General features: G+C 30.1%; 3 protein-coding genes and 1 long non-coding RNA gene across 9 annotated transcripts in view; 1 reads left to right on the top strand and 3 right to left on the bottom strand.

Annotated features, from left to right (window-relative positions):
* Positions 1-4,203, top strand: part of LOC138937324 (uncharacterized) — a 64,519-nt gene extending 60,316 nt beyond the window's left edge. For 2 of the 6 annotated variants that reach the window (XR_011447493.1, XR_011447494.1), the window contains exons 2-5: positions 2,154-2,322; positions 2,531-2,666; positions 3,813-3,922; positions 4,028-4,202. This is a non-coding gene — a long non-coding RNA (uncharacterized lncRNA). Of the gene's footprint in view, positions 1-1,944; positions 2,323-2,527; positions 2,667-3,812; positions 3,923-4,027 lie in introns of those variants that run through there. The other 4 variants (XR_011447492.1, XR_011447491.1, XR_011447490.1 and 1 more) reach the window with 4 other exon arrangements.
* A 12,090-nt stretch (positions 4,204-16,293) lies between these two features.
* On the bottom strand, positions 16,294-17,425 carry LOC138936935 (uncharacterized). The gene has a single exon (XM_070302727.1). It carries the CDS (start codon positions 17,302-17,304, stop codon positions 16,294-16,296), a length of 1,011 nt encoding a protein of 336 aa, XP_070158828.1. The 5' UTR covers positions 17,305-17,425.
* Positions 17,426-17,530: 105 nt separating this feature from the next.
* On the bottom strand, positions 17,531-18,871 carry LOC138936934 (uncharacterized protein F54H12.2-like). Its single transcript, XM_070302724.1, has one exon. It carries the CDS (start codon positions 18,869-18,871, stop codon positions 17,531-17,533), a length of 1,341 nt encoding a protein of 446 aa, XP_070158825.1.
* A 736-nt stretch (positions 18,872-19,607) lies between these two features.
* On the bottom strand, positions 19,608-20,591 carry LOC138936927 (uncharacterized). The gene has a single exon (XM_070302716.1). It carries the CDS (start codon positions 20,589-20,591, stop codon positions 19,608-19,610), a length of 984 nt encoding a protein of 327 aa, XP_070158817.1.
* Between the last annotated feature and the right edge of the window lie 1,563 nt (positions 20,592-22,154).

Below are 22,154 nucleotides of genomic sequence, written 5' to 3'. Positions count from 1 at the left end.
ATTTGATTCTTTTTAATTTTGTGATTCTAATTGTTTGCAAAGTATATTAATTAATACAATATAAGTGCAATTTGTTATTTAAGTTTGAAATTATTATTAGCTATTAGTATATTTAAAGTTTTCTCTTAAAAAAAATATCTAAAATTATGTAATATAATTTAAATTATCATTATAATTGTAATTTGAAACAAAAATTAATTTTATAAATATTAATAATATTTGTTAAAAGATTTATTCATAAATTTGTTACAAGATTCATTTATTTAACAATTTAGCATATGTGGAAATAAAGAGTTGTTCAAGAAATCAAGTTTTTATTGTTATATATATCCATATCTTTATATATACACGATTTTCTAAACATAAATAATATAAGTTAATTCTCTTAATTTTAATAAAAAAACAACCATTAGTAATTTTATCCAATCAATAATTTTGCGCTGTATATTCAACTATAGCAGAATAGTTTCTTCATTTTAATCATTGATAAATATATATGTATTATTAATATATATATTTATCAATGATTAGACTGAAAAAAGACTATTCTATTATAGTTACTTAATTTCATGTCTAAATTTTAGATATTTGTTATTTGTTATTATCTTTTTGTTACATATTATATACAGCATAGTGTTGCTGTATATAATACGTGACATTTTGATCTAAATGTTACCTGTAAATTACATAATGGTTACTAGAACAGATAATATGTGTTCTGTAAATAATATATAAATATTACAGAACAGTGTGTACTAAATTCTATTATAATGACGTAATTTTATATCTAAATTTTATGTATCTATTACGTATTATATACAGGCATAATGTTGCTGATATTTTCATCTAAACATCATTTAAAAGTTGACATAATCGTTACCATATCTGTTCTCTCAATGTTACAGAACAGTGTTTACTATGTTCTGTTACAGTTACGTAATTTATATATATAAATTTTATGTATCTATTACGTTTTAAAAGTTGACATAATGGTTACCATATCTGTTCTGTCAATGTTATGTAAATGTTACAGAACAGTGTTTACTATGTTCTGTTATAGTTATGTAATTTCATATATAAATTTTATGTATCTATTACATTTTAATTTCATGTATCTATTATGTTTGATATACAAGAATAATGTTGCTGACATTTCCATCTAAACGTTACTTAATCGTGGACATAACGGTTACCACAACAGCGAACAGCTGTTTTGTAAATGTTCTGTAAAAGTTACAAAACAGTGTTTATTGGGTTATGTATTATAAATGCATCAAAAAGGAATAAATGCAAAAATAAATGTTTTTTTACAGTTGGTGAAAGCATCCGTATCTTACTTTACCGTTATGTATTCAGTTCAATAACAAAAAAACATAACAATTCATATGTTAGTGGTGTAAAATTAATGAAAAATAATATATCTTATATAATATATATATTAATATTATTCATAAATATTCTTATTTTGTTCAAAATTATTTTATCATCGTCGTGATTGTTTAGATATTATGTTTGGTGATGTACAGTTCCTCTATATTTACAAAATATAATATTGTTTTTGTTGCAAAGAGGTAATAAATCTTTCGGTTTGAATATTGGCAGATTGTTTGTCGCATTCTTACAATGTTTTGCCATGGTAGAGAAAAAAATGTCATAAAATATCAAATTTTATTTTAAACGTATAAACTGAACAAAAACACATAATTCTTTTCAGCTAGTAAATGCATCTGTATTTTACTTTCCTTATTTCATTCAATGTAGTAAAGCTAATAAAAATATATGAATGAATAATAATAAAGATTAATAAAGAATTGGTAATCTATCTCATTTTTAGATAAATGAAACAAAACTACAATCAAAAATGCAAAATTTTAAGTATCAGCAAAACGAGATTCAACAGCACTTTCTTTCCTAAATATAAAAAAAAAAAAATTGACATATATTTCCGTTTTATTTATTATCTTAAAAATATGTAATAGAGAGATAAATAAAATAAGCAATCAAGCGACGCGGTAGCGTCGCGACGCCAAGTATATAAAAAAAACGTTTCGGTCAACGGTTTGCCTATGTTGCCTATGTACAGGGGCCGCGACTCTACCAAGTAGCTTATCCGGAGTTTTACGTCTAATAAACTTTCGATTAAAATTCCTCAGGAACCAAGCCGTTAATCAAAAATTTAACGGCACTTTTCTTATACAATGTGGATGCAAGCTTTTGATTGCAACTAGTTTGAATAAGATTAGTGCAGTCAATCCTGAGGAATGATAATCGTATACCGGAAATATGACATTTTTCGTTCTTCTTCATTATCATAATAATAAGGTAAGTTTCAGACTCTCACGTACGTATGCTCGCACGCACACACGCAAAGCGATTTTGTCCCTCAAGGCGCGTTTGTAGCGCTCATGTACGATTATTCGCTTGAGTGTGCAAATACGCCTTGAGAGACAATGTGTATGTGCGTGCATACGTATATATATATATATATATATATATATATATATATATATATATGATACGTTTCAAGCAGTACGCGGTAGCATCGCGATGTCAAGATATAATAACGTTATAAATAAGGTTAATGTTCGCGACGTCAAGATATAATAACATTATAAGGTTAATGTTATATTTGAATCTGCTGCAGAAAATATATTTGGTCCTATCGAGTAAGTAGATTGATATTTTGTATATATATCTTCTTATATATGTCTGCTTATATATGTTTATTTATTGTTTTATAAGTATATTCCCAGACAGCACAAAACATCCTCAGGATCATCCTGAATATGTCCAGGACGGTTCAGGACATTTGTAGGATGTTTTAAGATATTATTATAAATATATTTATAAAAATTTAATATGCATACATAATTATTTTTAATTGTGTCGACTATTTAATATAATTTAGAAATCTTATGTATTATAATAAGTATTAATGTCCTATAAATGTCCACTGGATAACCCCTGGATGTCTGTAGGATATATCTGCCCTGTCTGTTATATTGGATGTCTTTTGGATTTCCAGAGGACATATATATGTGCAATTAATTGTTAACATTAATTTCGTTTAATATTAATAATTGAATTTGATGCGCACATTTTCATATATCCAAAATTATTATTTATTTAATATTTCATGAAAAATGTTACTGTTCGCAACATTCCAAAAACTTTACAAACAATAGTATTCAACCGCTAGTTCGTTGGTTTACCGCTATGCGACACGCGAACTCGTATTTGAGATTTGGTCATGCGAATTATTTAAGCTTGCAAAGAGCAACTGACAGGAAATTACAAATGTAATTATTTTCTATCAGTTCAATTTGATGCAATCCCAACATAGGGAATTCAGATATTGGATTGTTTAGAAAATATTACACTACTCAAACCCGGGAGCCAAACCTAAAATATTCATGTACATCACGAAAGCCTCAAATATTAAAGAACGGTGAACTATTTTTAATATTAGATTTTTAATATTGGCAGTAAAGAACAAAATATAATTTTAATTTATATTTAAATTTTAAAATTTGCTCCTTGAAACATACAAAAAATATCCCTAACATATCCTATAAAAATCCTTAGGATGTTCCACAGGATCTCCCTGGATTCTCCAGAGGTTAATATACGGCTATCATTTACTCTTCCTCAGGACATCCAGAGGAGATCTGAGGATTACAATGGGATATCCTGAGGATATCCTACATGTATGTCTTGGATGCCCTTTGGACGTCCTAAGGACATCCTTGTGCTGTCTGGGTTATTTCTTGATTATATCTGAATATTGTCTAAATTATAGCGCTTATTTGCAGGATAGAGCAAAATCAATCAATCCTTTCAAGAAGGCCGGTATACTTTTAGCTGAAGAACTTTGCTAAACAGCGTAACATATTGGGTTATAGAGATTTGGCAGTAACAGACAGTAAGTACAATATAGTAGCATATATAAAACATTCAGTAGTACATATAAAACCAGATATGTAAATTAAATTAAATATTAAAATTCTGTTCTTTTCATTGCACACAGATAGAGGGAAGTGACCATAAAGCACTTAACTTCGGATGGACATAAAAACGATTAATAACTGTCGAAGTAAAAGAAATATTTACTATTTATAATGTGGTAAGGGGAATCCTTGCTCTTATGTTAAGTGATTGAACTGAAGTTGAATTTAATGTGTTGAATAGCTTGAAATTTGTGAAACACGAATACCGAAAATAAATTTAAGCTATAATTATAACTATATAATAATAGCTTAAATTTATTTTCAGTATTCGTGTTTCACAAATTTCAAGCTATTTAACACATTGAATCACGTGTAATATTATAATAGCATGTTGCAATGCGAGATATATATTCATAAGTTTTATGAACATTATCAGAGAGAAATCACTGACATTATTACATTTTTGATAAAATCGTAGGAATTTACAAGTTTTATTTCACAACTATATAATCAAAAATATAATAATGTCAGTGATTTCTCTCTGATAATGTTCATAAAACTTATGAATATATATCTCGCATTGCAACATGCTATTATAATATTACACGTATGCACAGGAAGGCAAAGTATTCATATATAGTATTTATTTATTATTCTCAAAGTGGATCTTACTGCAACAAAATTTTGATCGTTTTAATTTATTAATCTGTTCGTCAGTATACATACATAGTATGTATACTTTGGCTTTTTTTATACGTATAACTATATTACATTATTTAAGAAAAAGAAAAACCTATGATAATTATATATCACATTGCACAACATGTTATTACAATATTAGTTATACATATGCGAAGAAAGTCAAAGTATACATACGTAGTATTTATTATTCTCAAAGTGAATCTTATTGCAACAAAATTTTAATCGCTTTAATTTATTAATCCGTTTGTCGGCATATACGTAGTATATGTATATTTTGGCTTTCTTTGCATACATATTGAAAGACAGAAGGACGAATTAAGTGTGATTTGAAAAGAACTATATTTAATTATAATGAATATACATATATTTCACATTACACATATATCTCGCAATTGTACAACATGCTATTATAATATTAGTTATATGTATGCAAAGAAAGCCAAAGTATATATATACATAGTATTTATTATTCTCAAAGTGGATCTTATTGGAACAAAATTTTAATCTCTTTAATTTAGTAATCCGTTTGTCAGTATGTATAGTATATATATTTTAACTTTTTTTGCATACATATAACTGATTTTATAAAACAAAAAACTTATGAATATATATCGCAATATCAAAACATGTTATTATAATAATAGTTATATGTATGCAAAGAAAGCCAAAGTATATATACGTAGTACTTATTATTCTCAAGGTGGATCTTATTGCAACAAAATTTTAATCTTTTTAACTTATTAATCCGTTTGTCAGTATACATAGTATATATATTTTAACTTTCTTTGCATACATATAACTGATACGTTATTTTATAAAAAAAAACTTATGGATATATATGTCGCAATATCACAACATGTTATTATAGTATTAGTTATATGTATACAAAGAAAGCCAAAGTATACATATGTAGTATTTATTATTCTCAAGGTGGATCTTATTGACAAAATTTTAATCACTTTAATTTATTAATCCGTTTGTTAGTATACATACATAGTATATATACTTTGGCTTTCTTTGCATACATATAACTGATACGTTATTTTATTTAAAAAAAACTTATAAATATATATCTCGCAATATCACAACATGTTATTATAGTATTAGCTATATGTATGCAAAGAAAGCCAAAATATACATACGTAGTATTTATTATTCTCAAAGTGGATTTTATTGCAACAAAATTTTAATCGCTTTAATTTATTAATCCGTTTGTCAGTATACATAGTATATATACTTTGACTTTCTTTGCATACATATAACTGATACGTTATTTTATAAAAAAAAAAAACTTATGGATCTATATCTCGCAATATCACAACATGTTATTATAGTATTATACGTATGTAAAGAAAACCAAAATATATATACTACGCCAAAATATACATACGTAGTATTTATTATTCTCAAAGTGGATCTTATTGGAACAAAATTTTAATCGCTTTAATTTATTAATCCGTTCGTCAGTATATAGTATCACCTAAAAAAAACCTCACAAAGGTAAAAAAAAATACGCCAAGTATATAAAAAAATCCCAATATGTACGCAAAAAAAGTTTAATATCTATCCCTACAAAATAACTTTTAAAAAAGTTATTCCTTGTACATTTTTTGCAGAAAAAATATAATTTTTACAAAAAGCAATGAGATCACCTAAAAAAAACCTCACAAAGGTAAAAAAAATACGCCAAGTATATAAAAAAATCCCAACATGTACGCAAAAAAAAGTTTAATATCTATCCCTACAAAATAACTTTTAAAAAAGTTTTTCCTTGAAAAATAATTTTTATACAAAATAAAAAATTAAAAAAAGATTTTCCTCTAAAAAATAACTCTAAAAAATAAAAACCTTTAAAAAATCAAAAATCAAAACTAAATGAAATCAATAGCTAATTAGCCAAATATTTAGAAGCAATTCAGTTTATAAAGATTTGTAATTTGAAATAGTATTTGTCATAAAATCAATCTTGTATTTATAGAAATGTTATAGACAGATTCACGCGTTTCTATGAAATTAAAACACATTTTATTTTTATTAACAGAAATCTGATTTTCAAAATAAGTTCAACAATTTTGAATATTGTATATCACAAATTACACTATTATAGAGTTTATTAAGGGTATTATATGCTATAATATCAAATCATATTGTTGATGTTAAGTGCGATTAAAATTCCTTTGATTTGCAAAGTATATCTTATAGGATGTATAATTCGAAAGAAAATTTTTCGTAAACTCAAAGTCGCATAAAATAAACTTACACCAAAGCAAAGTATAAAAACTTGGCGTGCCCGGGTTGTATTAAAATATATGGTCCCAGATTTGTATCATACAATATTTCATGTTATATGAAAATTATTGCATATAATATATTTTTAGAAATTAAAATAATTTTATATATTTATAATATATACACGTTTTAATGCGATCCGGGGAACGTCAAGTTTTTATACTTTGCTTTGGTGTAAGTTTATTTTATGCGACTTTGAGTTTACGAAAAATTTTCTTTCGAATTATACATCCTATAAGATATACTTTGCAAATCAAAAGAATTTTAATCGCACTTAACATCAACAATATGATTTGATATTATAGCATATAATACCCTTAATAAACTCTATAATAGTGTAATTTGTGATATACAATATTCAAAATTGTTGAACTTATTTTGAAAATCAGATTTCTGTTAATAAAAATAAAATGTGTTTTAATTTCATAGAAACTCGTGAATCTGTGAATCTGTCTATAACATTTCTATAAATACAAGATTGATTTTATGACAAATACTATTTCAAATTACAAATCTTTATAAACTGAATTGCTTCTAAATATTTGGCTAATTAGCTATTGATTTCATTTAGTTTTGATTTTTGATTTTTTAAAGGTTTTTATTTTTTAGAGTTATTTTTTAGAAGAAAATCTTTTTTTAATTTTTTATTTTGTATAAAAATTATTTTTCAAGGAAAAACTTTTTTAAAAGTTATTTTGTAGGGATAGATATTAAACTTTTTTTTGCGTACATGTTGGGATTTTTTTATATACTTGGCGTATTTTTTTTTACCTTTGTGAGGTTTTTTTTAGTTATTGTTTCTACTGCAAAGAGGTAGCACAACTTATGGTCTGAACATAGATTCAGCATCATTATAGTGCTTTGCCACAGTTTAAAACATTTCATATGTATATTATACCATGTGTGTTAATGTATCATATTCTAAAACTAAAAGAACGAAATAAATGCAAAGAAAGAAATGTTTCCTTATAACTAGTGACGGCATCCATATTTTACTTTACAATTATGTATTCAATTACAGAATTATATATATATATATAATAGCCATTATTAATAAATAAATCATTAATTTAATTAAAACGAAATGGGGAAAAGGCTAAGGAACCAGCACAGAAAATCAAGTGCGAATTTAGTTTATTAAGATATAAAATCTAGCGAACATTTCGATCCATTTTTGGATCCTCTTCAGCGTAAAAAAATATATAAAAAGATATACACCCGTTACAATTGTTTACAAATCAATTAATGCAATTAACGCTATAAAGTTGTGCGGTACAAATGCAGAGCATGTCGAAGTCACGTTTAAAATTAAACTATACATGTCATCTGTAGGCTGTGTTCTTCAATGTTCGTAGTAAAGAAGTAAATACGGCAGCATAAAGCCTCCGTCAGTAAAGACAACTATTTCTTTAACGTCATGGCATGGCAGAGAACATGCATATAAAGAGATAGATTCTTATTCCTCATTGTCACCAGATATCGCTTGTTACATGTCACAAATTAAAACGTAAATCACATGTATGGTGGTGATGTAAGGTATTGATTATCATTACCGTTCGCACTTGTATATATTGAGCATGTGGTTTACGTTTTAATTTGTGACATGTAACAAGCGATATCTGGTGACAATGAGGAATAAGAATCCATCTCTTTATATGCATGTTCTCTGCCATGGCATACGTTAAAGAAATGGTTGTCTTTATTGACGGAGGCTTTATGCTGCCGTATTTACTTCTTTACTACGAACATGGAAGAACACAGCCTACAGATGACATGTATAGTTTAATTTTAAACGTGACTTCGACATGCTCTGCATTTGTACCGCACAACTTTATAGCGTTAATTGCATTAATTGATTTGTAAACAATTGTAACGGGTGTATATCTTTATATATATATATATATATATATATATTTTTTTGCGCTGAAGAGGATCCAAAAATGGATCGAAACGTTCGCTAAATTTTATATCTTAATAAACTAAATTCGCACTTGATTTTCTGTGCTGGTTCCTTAGCCTTTTTCCCAATTTCGTTTTAACATTACTGGAACCTTTACACATATAATTCTTTATTAATTTAATTAATTTTTATATAAATATATATAAATATATATTATAATTTTTATTTAAATAATGGTGATTTATAGTTAGTATTAAAAATTTAATATCAATAATTATTAATTAATTAATAATATAGTAATTAATATATTAATATATTAATTAATAATATATTAATAAATAAATTTTATTAGTAGTAGAAGTCTGTAGTAAAGGGGAGGTACTATATTGATTGTATATACAGTAAAATTTATTAGGTATATAAAATAATTTTTATTTAAATAATGGTGATTTATAGTTAATTAATAATTTTATTATATGAATAAATAATTATAAAATAAATTTTTTTTTATAAATTTATTTTTTAATTTAATGTATAAATAAATTTTAGTAAATATTTATAAAAAATTTAAATAATTTTATAAAAAGATTTAATATATAAAATAATTATTTTAATGAAAATTATTAATAGAAATTTAAAATTAATTATTAATAAATAAAAGTGCCAGCAATTGCGGTTAAACTTGAGATAAAAATAAATTTAATATAATTATTTAAAAAAATATAATTTATTTAAAATTTATTAAATTAATGTATTGTATTTATGGTGAAATATAATGAATATAAAAAATTTAATTATTTTTATAATAATAATAATATTAAAATAATTTTATTAAAAAATTAGAATTAGATACCCTATTATTTTTATGAAAAATTTATTAATTAAATATTAAATGTTTTAATTATTATAAATAAAGCATTTGGCGGTATTTTATAATTTTAGAGGAACTTGTTAATTAATTTGATAATCCACGAATGGATCTACTTAATTAATATATTTTTATATACTGTTGTTTAAAAATTATATTAATAGATAAAAATTGATCATTTTTTTTATAATAATAATTAATTATAATTCAAATCAAAATGTAGAGTAACTAAGATTTTAATGAGTTACAATTAATTTAAATTAATTTAAGTAAAATTTAAATTTTATATTAATATTGGATTTAAATGTAAATTTATAAAAATTTATAAATTGAATTTTTTTTTAAATATATACAAATTGCCCGTCATTTTTATAAATTTAATTTGTGAGAAAAGTCGTAACAAAGTAAGTATTGTATATTGGAAAATGTATTTAGAATTTTATTATAAGAGATAATATTATTTATATAAAAATTAAAAATTTTAGTTTAATTTAAAATAATTTATTTACATTGAAAAGATTAATATTTTAATTTTAATAATATATTAAAATTTTAATTAATAAATTAATTATTTTTTTGTTATTATAAAAAAATAATTTTTAAATAAAATTTTATAAAATTTGAAATAATAAATATTTATTTTAAATAAAAATTTTTAAAAATATTGATTAGTTTTAGTAATGAAATTAAAATAATTATTTTAAATTATAATTTAAGTAATGTAAATGAATTATATTTATATATAAAATAGTAAATTTTATTTATTGTACCTTTTGTATCAGGATTTATTAAATAAAAATTTTATAAGTAAAATTTCTCGATAGAAAAAGAGTTAAATGAATATAAAAGTTAATGTTAAATAATTATTTTAAAATCTTGATGTTGAATTAAAGTAAAAATTAAATGAAGAAGTTTAATATTTTAGTCTGTTCGACTATTAAAATTTTACATGATTTGAGTTAAGAACGGTGTAAGCCAGATCGGTTTCTATCTATAGTTAATTTTATGAATAATTTTGTACGAAAGGACTAATTATTTAAAATAATTTTTTTGATTTAAAGTTTTTAGATTTGAATTAAATTAAAAATTTAAATTATTAGTAATTATTTATTAATTTGTTTAAAATAGTTATATATTTTAATAAAATATTAGTTGAATATTTGATTGAAATTAATATAAAAATTTTAATATTAATAATTACTTTGGCAGATAAGTGTGTTAAATTTAGTTATTATTATTTTATTTAATTATTATATATATATATATAAGTTATTTATTATTGAATATATAAGTAATAATTTTAAATGAATTTTATCAGTGTATTAAGTTTAATATTTTAAATTTATTAATTTTATTAATTATATTATTGGTAGGAATTGCTTTTTTAACTTTGTTAGAACGAAAAATTTTAGGATATGTTCAGATACGTAAAGGACCTAATAAAGTTGGATTTTTAGGTGTAATTCAATCATTAAGTGATGCTGTCAAATTAGTTAATAAAGGAGTTGTTTTATGTTTATAAATCTAATTATAATTTATTTTATTTATGTCCAATTTTGAGGTTAATAATTACATTTATAATATAGTTATTGTTTCCATATGTTACTAATATTTATTTTTTAAATTATTCTGTATTATTAATAATTTTATTTATATCTATTGGAGGTTATATCATAATTTTTATAGGGTGGTCTTCAAATTCAATTTATTCAATGATAGGATCAATGCGATCTGTATCGCAGATATTATCATATGAAGTTAGATTTATTTTAATTATTTTAGTTTTAATAATTTTGAGAGAGAGGTATTCTTTTGTAGATTTTATAAAATTTCAAATTTATTTATGATATTTATTTATTTTATATCCATTATTTTTAATGTATTTTATTAGGATTTTAGCAGAGTTAAATCGTAGACCTATAGATTTTGTTGAGGGAGAGTCAGAATTTGTTTCAGGGTTTAATATTGAGTATTTTAAAGGAAGATTTACTTTAATTTTTTTAGCTGAGTATGGAATAATTATTTTTTTGGGGTTTTTGAGAATTTTATTAGTTACTAATTTATTAAAATATTCAATAATTTTTATATTTTTATTTATTGTTATAATAAGATGTGTAGTAGTTTTTATACGAGGTTTATTGCCTCGGATGCATTAAGATGAGTTGATATATTTATGTTGGAAAATTATTTTACCTATGATTTTATTGTATATTTTATTAATCATTAGGTTTAAATTTTTTTAAATATTAATTTAAATTTTGTTAGTTATAGTTAAAGTTAATAGAAAGTTTTTATTTCTTTAATATGTTTTCAAAACATAGACTTTGATTTCAAGATCATTAACTAATTAATTTATTTAATTCATAAAAATTAAATTTATATATGTATGTATCTATGTATATATATATATATATATTATATGATGAAAATTAATTTATTTCAGATTTTTATATAGATATGTAAGGATAAAAAATATATAAAATATATTAGTGATATGATTTGGCTAATTATAATAAATGGAAATTCGATAATTTGTGCCCCTGCTCAAGTTAAAATAATAAATGTATTAATGAATATTCAATATATAAATTGATTAATAGGGTAATATATAAGCGAGTTAAATTTAGTGTAAATTAATGGTAAAAAATATAAAATAGTAATTGAAGATACTAGGGCAATTACTCCTCCTAATTTATTTGGAATAGATCGTAGGATTGTATATGCAAATAAAAAGTATCATTCTGGTTGAATATGGATTGGGGTAATTATTGGATTTGCTGGAGTAAAATTATCTGGGTCATTAAATATATAAGGATATTCTACATTAATTATTTAGAATAAAAATAAAAAAATTATAAATGTTAATGAGTCTTTTATAGTAAAGTAATAGTGGAATGGAATTTTATATAAGTTTCTATTAATTCCTAGTGGGTTTGATGAACCAGTTTCGTGAAGGAAAAATAAATGTAATATTACTATTATAGTAATAATAAATAGTAGAATAAAGTGAATTGAATAAAAACGATTAAGAGTAGAATTATTAATTGAAAATCCTTCTCATACTCATTGGACCATTAAATTACCAATATAAGGAATTGTAGATATTAAATTAGTAATTACTCTGTAGCCCCTTAGAATGATATTTAACCCCAAGGTAGAACATATCGTAAAAAAGCTATTGATATTAGGTAAATTGATACTTCAATTAGGGGAGGCTCCGTTTGCCTACATTCCCGATTGCCAACAGCTTCGTTTGCCTACAACGTTTTGCTGACAGCTTTGATTGCCGACAGTCCCGATTGCAGAGCGATTGCCTACAAGCATTATTGCGCACATGTAAAAATTAAAAATACGAACATACGTGATGTTATTGCAGACATAAAATAAGGAAATTGTATTAATGTTTTGCAAACATGATTTTAATTAAATATTTTTAATTTACAAAATTAATGTTTTATAATAAACTATATAAGTATTATATATATATAATAAAATATTTTTAAAACTTAATGATTTATTAATTAATATATTTATTTAAAATTAATTATTTATTGATTATATTAATTAATAATTTATTGATTATTTATTAAATTAATATTGATATAATAATATATATATATATATATATATATATACATATATATTGTAAGACAGCGAGTTAATTTGTAGTTTGTCAGGAGAATGGCTTTTTAAAGAGGATAATAGTTTAACAGTTGAACCATGAATTATTGAACTGTATATATAAAAATTATAGTGAACGTGATAAATCGAATAAAGCAATAATTTAAGCACTTATCGAAACACGTATTTATTGGTCAACTCATAAACTCGAACACAGAACTAATAACGAACTCAGAATATAAATGTGATTAATCAATTAAGCATATCACACAAGAACAACGAGACACGTCCGATCTGATTCACGGTTTACAGTTAAAGACGCTCAGACATCCCGACGATCTTACAAACACACCTGTTGCTATGACAATTCTCTTTTGTTAAATAAATAGTTTATGTATCTAAGGAAACACGTTGCTATCATCATTTGAATATAGCGCTTGTATTTATCGATAAAGCGCATGCGCGAGCGCCACTAGTAATTTCTCTGACTATGAGACTGCCAATATCTTACAATATATATATAATTATTTTAATGATGTTAATTTTTATATATAAATTTATATTGGTAGTTTTAATAGTGGTGGAATTAATAATTTTGAATTTATCATTAATAATAATTATAATTTTTAGTTTATTAAATTTGGAAGTTTTTATAATTTATTATTTGGTTTTTAGGGTTTGTGAGGGAGTTTTAGGGTTAACTTTATTGGTTTTAATGGTTCGATTTCATGGAAATGAATTATATATTGTATGTTTAATATAAAAAAATTTTTAATTATATGTATGATAAAATTTTTATTTATAATAATGTTTATATTCATAATAATTTTAAAAAATATAAAAATTATGTTTTATTATAATGTTTGTTTTTGTTACGTCCAGACTCAAGGAAGGATGAGTCAGTGGAAGGGCGCAACCACTATCTTTATATGATCCCGAAGTTAAACGTCTCGAAGCGTTAGAATCGGGTCGAACGAACTTGACAGTCCGAAAATCAGGTAAACGACCGTTAGGGTCGCTATTACTCTGTTTTTCAGAAGTTCGCTCGGCGGTCCCTTTTTAGTAAAAAAATTTAATCTCTATTACGCGGGATGGGATCAGGTGCGATCTTTTGACTGGAGAATGAGAGGGGAGTAGTTAGTGGGCACTATGGGGCGTCAAAACAAACCCCCACTCCTCGGCCACTGGCGCCGACCCCTGCTGTGCCTGTCTGGGGCCCTCCCCCCTAAGGGTGTCTGTGGGAAAAAAGTGGAGGGGCCTCGTGGACGTCTACGAGTCAAATTTCCATTTAAATTTTTTATTTTTTTATTTTTTTTATTTTTTTTATTTATTTATTTTTTTTTTTATTTTTTTTTCGGTCGCGTGAACATGCTCGGGTTCGAACCTGGGTCCTCCACCTCTCGAAACAGGGTCCTAGTATGCTGAGCTATCCGAAAACTTATTAGAATAGAAGTTAAATGTAGTATTTATGGAGAGTAGTTCTTTATTTTTTTTATTTTTTATTTTTTTATTTTTTTTTATTTTTTATTTTTTATTTTTTCGGTCGCGTGAACATGCTCGGGTTCGAACCTGGGTCCTCCACCTCTCCAAACAGGGTCCTAGTATGCTGAGCTATCCGAAAACTTATTAGAATAGAAGTTAAACGTAGTATTTATGGAGAGTAGTTCTTTATTTTTTTATTTTTTATTTTTTTTATTTTTTTTTTTTCGGTCGCGCGAACATGCTCGGGCTCGAACCTGGGTCCTCCGCCTCTCCAAACAGGGTCCTAGTATGCTAAGCTAGCTGAAAACTTATTAGAATAGAAGTTAAACGTAGTATTTATGGAGAGTAGTCCAGCGCTAAGATAGGGGTCCTGGCGGTCCGATTGGTTCTCCCCATAGTGCCCAGTTCTCCGATAGGTTCCGGCGGTTCCGTCGATTTAAAAAAAAAAAAAGTGGGTTGGAAAAACGAGCCAAAAAATAGTGCGAGGGAGAAAGCGGGCAAGATGTCTGCCGGAAAGCAGACGTGACAACAACCGACAAAATGGCGACTGTCGAGACTGGAGATGCGTCTAGACATAAGGCATCCAGCCTCCCCTCCCCTTACGGAAAACCGAAAGATATCGTGCGGTATACAACATCGTCCTATCGCCCCCCTTAGAGGAAAACCAGGGGAGATGTACGCTATATGTCGCCCACCCACTTCCACCCTTCCTGTTGAAAAGAGAAAGTTGGATAAGGTACCGCTAGAATAAACTAGATGCTATGACGTGGTAACGAACACGTGCGTGCATGTACGGGTACGATTGTCCGAGGGGGGTGCGCCCCGCTGCGCAGATAGACATACGGTAACAACATCGCTGGAGACGTTAGAAAGGGTCTTGGAATATATACGGGTACCTGAGGCTGATTGACGCTGAGACTTAGGGCAGAGTCTATGACGTCACAACAATGAGATGAGGAAAGAGTGTATGAAAAAAATTAAACAATTTAAGTAAAAAAAACCTACATTTATTGTTATTAATTTTACATAAATCAATATTCTTAATGTATATAATTAAGATATTACATAGGAGTACAACGTCTATATCGTATTACAGTTCGAATTACATGATTAAACAAGGCAGCGCATAGCGTACAATGTTTCACTTGTTACTTTTTTCGCGAAGAAAAATTTTACGAAATAAGTGTACGATTAAGCGATCGTTATGTTCACAATCTTCGGTAAAAAGACTAAGAAACCGATTAAGATCATAACCGTTGCACATATAATATAAAAATACGCAACTATATTGTCCACATGTTTGAGAAAAAATTCCTTGTAATTGTTGAATATTCCAACGATGAATGACGGAGTTTCGACGAAGTCGGAGGAGAAATCCGGGGTGCAAGGGTGGTATTCCGTAGCTGTCAAAGTATGTGCCAGTACCATGCTCGTCGAGGAAGAAGGCGACCCAATGTTCTCCAGGTCGATTGTGGTCATCCGTATTAGCGACGATGGCTGTCGACCTCGTCCACACCCTCGGGACTCTGTCGGCTGGATAAACTCCCGCATGCCTGGCATTGATGTGACGTAATGCTTGTAGAATTTCGCGAGAGTTCATTATTTTGACAAGGAGGCGAACGAACGAGCGGTATTATATATTCAATAACTTCGGTATTTACCTCCTTCGGTAGTGCGTCTTTGATCGTGCCGACTTGTAACGCTGAGTTTTCAATGTCGGCTTGTGTGGAGTTAGTAGTTGCTTCGAGCTTGTCACTATCCAACGTCGACGATAATTCAGATTTTTCAAATTTCTCTTCTTCTTTTTCTATTGATCGCTCGGATTTTTGCAGATTTTTTTTCTCTATTTCATTTCTATCGCGCGAAATCTCATACGCGCTACTGATTTCCTCGTCGTCGTCGTCGTCGTCGTCGTCGTCGTCGTCGTCGTCGTCGCAGACGTTTAAACTCCAATTATCCGGAGAACCACAAGTAGCTTGAGTACTAACTTCCGTATTGCCGTAGACGATATTATTTCGCTCGATCAGCCAATATTTTAATTTATATGCGTTGCGTAATGCGCAATGAAATATACCGAATTTTCGAAATCCGTGATAACCACAATATCGTCCACGCACTTCCCCCTCTGACAGATTTTTGAATGCGGGAGAAATATCTTCCAAATTATATATATTTCTGGAGAGTAGATTCCGCAAGTAGGTTTCTTTTTCGGCACCTCTGACGTAAATGTGTCGTGCCTGTCTTGTTATTTCACGTAGTTGCGATGTAAAATATTTCAGATTAGCTTCACCGTCGAACCATTCAATACCGTGATAATTTCGTGTAAGCCAGTTATTTTCATGTCTTACATTTCTTGGTAAATCGCCAAATGAATGCGGGGGCATCATAATCCAATGTCCGACGAATGGAGCATCAAGCGCGATAATAGCAACTTCCTTGGGGATAAACTTCGCATTGGCATCGCGGAAACCTTGTATGTCGATGACTATATCCATTTTGCGAAGACTGGAGCGCACTCGACAGCGCGGTTATAATAGTTTAAACTGCTCGCGAAGCGTCGACGTTCGTGTCTCGAATGAAACTGAATTCTTTTCTGTTATATTGTATATTTTTTGATATTTTATGCTCCTGGCATTTTGATCGAATGTGGAGGGGAGAAAAAGGAGGGAAATTTTCCGAGTATTACGTTGTAGCAGTCAAATACTTGAGCGTGATAAATATCTATCCGGCAAAATCGACGATGACTTGACGAGACGAGTCGATTTCTATTACATTATCGAATTCGGCGTAAATAATACAATTAACGGTCTCAGTGAGAGCTTTCTCGAATCGCACTTCTAATCGCAAACTACCATGTCTTACGAGATTCCAATGCCCTGCGTAATTAGCAGACAGATCGGGCGTGAGATCAAAAGCGAATAACGTGTATCCCTTGGAATAATCGTCTCTACTTATAGAATTTCCTTCGTTCAAAAAATGGATGCCCGTTCCCGTGAAGAGAGTTTGATAAGCTTCGACGTAAAGCGGTTCCTCCGATGAGAAAACCGGTTGTAACGGTCTACTAGGAATTTGCATACCGTCGACGTATAGCGAGAAGAAATTTATTCCGTAATTTTTGAAATTAAACGGATTTAATTTTCTATCGCCATTAAACGCTTTATTATTAACAAAGCCGACTATTATCCTTTTCGGAAGTTGACCCAGTATTACATTATCTAAAGATTCACCCACAACACCACTGTGAATCGTAAATGTTTTAACTTCGACTCTCGTGAGCGGATATTTAGCCGTAACTTTACTCAACATTCTAGCATGCGCGAGTAATAATCCTGCGCTTATTTTCGCCCTTCTCACGAGTAAGCTCGCATCCAGTATATGAACTTTCGCCGATGAACCGTTACTGTCCATAAGACAGAACGAATCTTTCGAACGAACGAGCCTCAAGCGTACTTCTACACCGTTAATTAAAAATTTGTCTTGATTGAAAACGTCGCAATGGAGATGTCCTACGAGATCTAGCGCGCGCCCGCCGTGAATGTAACGCGCGCGTCTCACGAGAGCGGAATTTGGCGATTTTGATTCCATCGGTTCGTCCATTTGACCGGGTGTATCCGCGTCCCATAGACAGGAGGTTAGATGGGAGGTTTTTGCGGGTGAAGAATAATTTAATAACGCCTCGATGTACGCGCGGTACGCGTAAGCGTTGTTTGGAGGCGACACGAGCTTTTGGTTGAAATACACGTCGATCTGATTGAACATGGAATGAAGTAAATGATTTACGGGGCCTATAGTGGCCGTGGCGGATGTGCCCGCAGTATGTCCCGTGGAATTGCCCGGTGTTTCTACGCGTACGCGGAGACTTAACATGGTGTGCGTGAGATCTAAATATTCTTCTCCGTGACCCGGAATGACGAATTCTATCGGAGAATCGTCCGAGAGCGAAGTCACGGGTTTGTAATGAATCCATTGCGAACTCTCGATACTTGTTTGCGTGGGAGGTAAAGAAAAGAGATCGAGTTCACTCTTTAAACACTCGCTCGAATGCGTGTGAAGAAAGGACATGCTTATTTACCGCAAATTTTTTGTCGTCGTTGTAATTCTCACTGTTAGATGCGTTTAGAATATACGCCGTTTAAGAAAATATGTCGGATACGGTGCGCTTTCTAGCAGTTTTACGTCGTTTCGTAGATGTTTTAAGTCTTTTCACTGTTGGGCGCTTTTTTCTTCTCTTATTTTTCGATGTTTTTGTATTTGCTCTTTTTTTCCCTCGCGTCTGGCGCTTTGACGAACTTTTCTTACGTGCCTGGCGTCGTCTACGTAATGTCACGGATTTAGCGATGCGCGTGTTGAGCCCGCCGAAAGGAAACTGAGCTACATGCATTTTTGCATCCGACTTATAACCTGAGCCCTTCATCAGACTACTTATTTTTTCTTTAGCTTTTCTCTTAAGATTGTCGCGCGATTCTTCAAATCGGTGCTTAGCCGCTACTTTAAACGGCATATTGTTTTCAACATCTTCGATTATATTAACACCGGCCCGTAAAGCTTCTTTCCCCACAGCCCGTACCCCTCTGGTTAAATAAGGCAATATACGTCTGAACAGTCCTCCGAGAAAACTGCCAATACCGTGCCCTCGTTGATAGGGCGATCCGACGAAAACTCGCGGAATTCCACCGCCACGACTGCCGCCGTTTTGTAACTCGTCGTAATACGTCGAATAATAATCCATTAACGTTTAATTTTTTATCGCGCTCTCTAATTATTATTATTATTATTATTATTATTATTATTATGTTATCTACTCGATACGTCTAAAGTGCAATGTCACTGTCAGCGTTCCAAATTCGAATGGTATACTCTGTCCTAGTTGATCTCTTATATCTATCTCGATTGTGCGAAAAGACGTTTGACGCAGAGCAATGTATTGAGTGTGTGAGAAATGATTTATTTGAGTAGACGCGAACGCGTAATCATTTCCAACATCAAGTGCGACTATTCGCAAAAGAGGAGATTGCACATCGCCGGTAATATAGGGCTCGCAAATATCGCAATAGACAAAGAGCTTGTCGGGAATACCGCGCAACAAACTAGCTGGTTCGGCGGCTATTATTACTCGTTCACGCGGAAATACGTAAAATGGTGATGTATAAATTTCAACATCGTCATAAATCCAGGCAGGTAAAACGCCCGATGTACCGGCATTATTTTCAATTTTATCATTTTTCTCATCGCCATTCTGTATATCGAAGGCGGTTTCGCTAAAAAGCCATAACGGTAAACGCTCCACAACACTAGCATTGAGCTTATTGTGCGTATCGAAGCCGAGTATTCGGCAAAGTTTTTCGGAAAAATTTACATAATGAATCATATCACATTTCATAATGTCGCAGGAAAGTTTCATAATAATTTTGCGCCCGATAATAGCTCCAAATTGCCAAAGGATATGCGAACCCACGGATTTTGCAGAGTAATTCACAGCTTCTATAATATCGTGCAAACTTGAGTAAATACCCGAAGGTATTTCAGATTTCTTAGCGATGATTTTCTTTTTTTCGGGGCCTATCGTGAATTCTTGAATATTTATAAATCTTATGAATCCTTCTCCAGGGCGTATATGAAGAAAGCTAGTCGGAAATTGAATCTCCGTGAGCGCTACTTCCCAACGTCCTTGCAAGTCTATACGTTGAGGCAATTCAGTAGTGAAACATGTGGTTTTATTCTCCGGAAAAAAACGCATACTGCTATTACTAGGGAGAATCATATAAAATCCTTCCTCCCTCATTTTCGATTCAAAGATTTTAAACTCGAAGCGGGTATCCAAGAATCGAATTTTGAAGGATATCCTTGCCAACTAACTAATAATTGTTTATTGTTACCACGCCCCCTACTTTTTATCACACGTTCGACGATAAATTCTTCTTCTCGCAAGTTTTTAACAACAGATGCTAATTCTTGTTCGTAAAAAATTCCGTCTATAACTTCGCCCGCTAAATCGCTTAATTCGTATACGTGCGGTTTTCTCCATTCGAGAACACGGTGAATTCGAAATATTTCTTCGCTCCACTTTGCCTCGTATCCTTTCTCAAAGGCTACTTTTGCTCTACTGACACGCACGAAATCGCCCGCGTTATATTTAGCCTTTTGTCCGCGATTCTTTTTCTTCGCCCCATCGCCGTTGTCGTGGTTCCAGCGACGATTCATATTTTCACGCGCGCTTCGAGCATTTTCTCTCGTAACGACTGCAGGTTGCATTTTGATGGTGGAATGCCGGGTATGATTGTAAGCGCGAACGATATCCTGCAAAACATCGATGTAGCGTCGCGTATTTTTGTGCGTAAAATATCGCCACATCCGTTCCTTGAGCGTTCTATTAAAGCGTTCCACTATAGCTGCTTTAATATCAGGATTACGCGCTACACGAAATCGAATACCTTTTTCTTTTAAGAAATTTTGTACTTGCTGAGCAATAAATTCTTTACCTTTGTCGGTCTGCAGGTATACGGGTAGGCGCTCTTTGTTTCTCGAGAATATGCGTTTAAAGGCTTTTACCACGCAGGCAGTTGTTTTGTCGCGTAAAGGCTCTACCCAAACGAATTTACTAAGCACATCGATAACCGTTAATAGATATGAATAACCGTCATTATAACTCTTGAGATTACGAATATCGATCAAATCGGCCTCCCATAAGTCATCGATATTTGTCACGTTATAATGTAAGCGTGGAAATTTTCGACGTACCGGACGATGTAACGTGTATGCGTCTTGCGATTTAAGCCAATCGATGACCTCGTTACGTGTGAAATTCGGTTTAGCGGCTCGCGATAAATTGGTCGTCGCCGAATAGCCGGCATAGTGCGAGGGATTGTAATACAATTTTTCGAGCTCCATCATTCGAGTTTGCTCCAGTCGAGCAATCCTTTTCTTTTCTTTGTCGGAGAATCTGCGTAGCTCGTTAATGTTTTGTCGTCTTCGTCCTCGTCGGCGGATACAAATAGCGTATCTCCTTCGCTCGTTTCGTCTACCTTACGGCTGTACGACTTTGAACGCTCGGTCGAAGTTTTCGGAGTGGAACTTCCGCGCGGAACCACGTTTTTAATACGATGAGATCGGGCGAACGTATATAATAAATCATTATTTCCTATGAGATTGGAAGGAGTGCCTATGTCATGCAGTAATCGAGCAAATTGAATTCTTCCGGTTGCTTTAAATGTTTTTCTCTCGCGTATCGCGTCGTTTATAAGTTCCGCGATATTCGAACCCGTTACGACGGCGCCGTCTATAGTTACGAGTCCTCGTCTATCCCAGCTAATCTTAGATGTCGGAATATCGATCAAGTATTTTAATA

Source organism: Polyergus mexicanus, unplaced genomic scaffold, assembly GCF_030449975.1.
Source record: "Polyergus mexicanus isolate NDT 795.1 unplaced genomic scaffold, iyPolMexi1.0 SCAF_10, whole genome shotgun sequence".
Taxonomy (NCBI): domain Eukaryota; kingdom Metazoa; phylum Arthropoda; class Insecta; order Hymenoptera; family Formicidae; genus Polyergus; species Polyergus mexicanus.
Note: the sequence above shows the minus strand (reverse complement) of the source record. Positions and strands in the feature narration are given on the sequence as shown.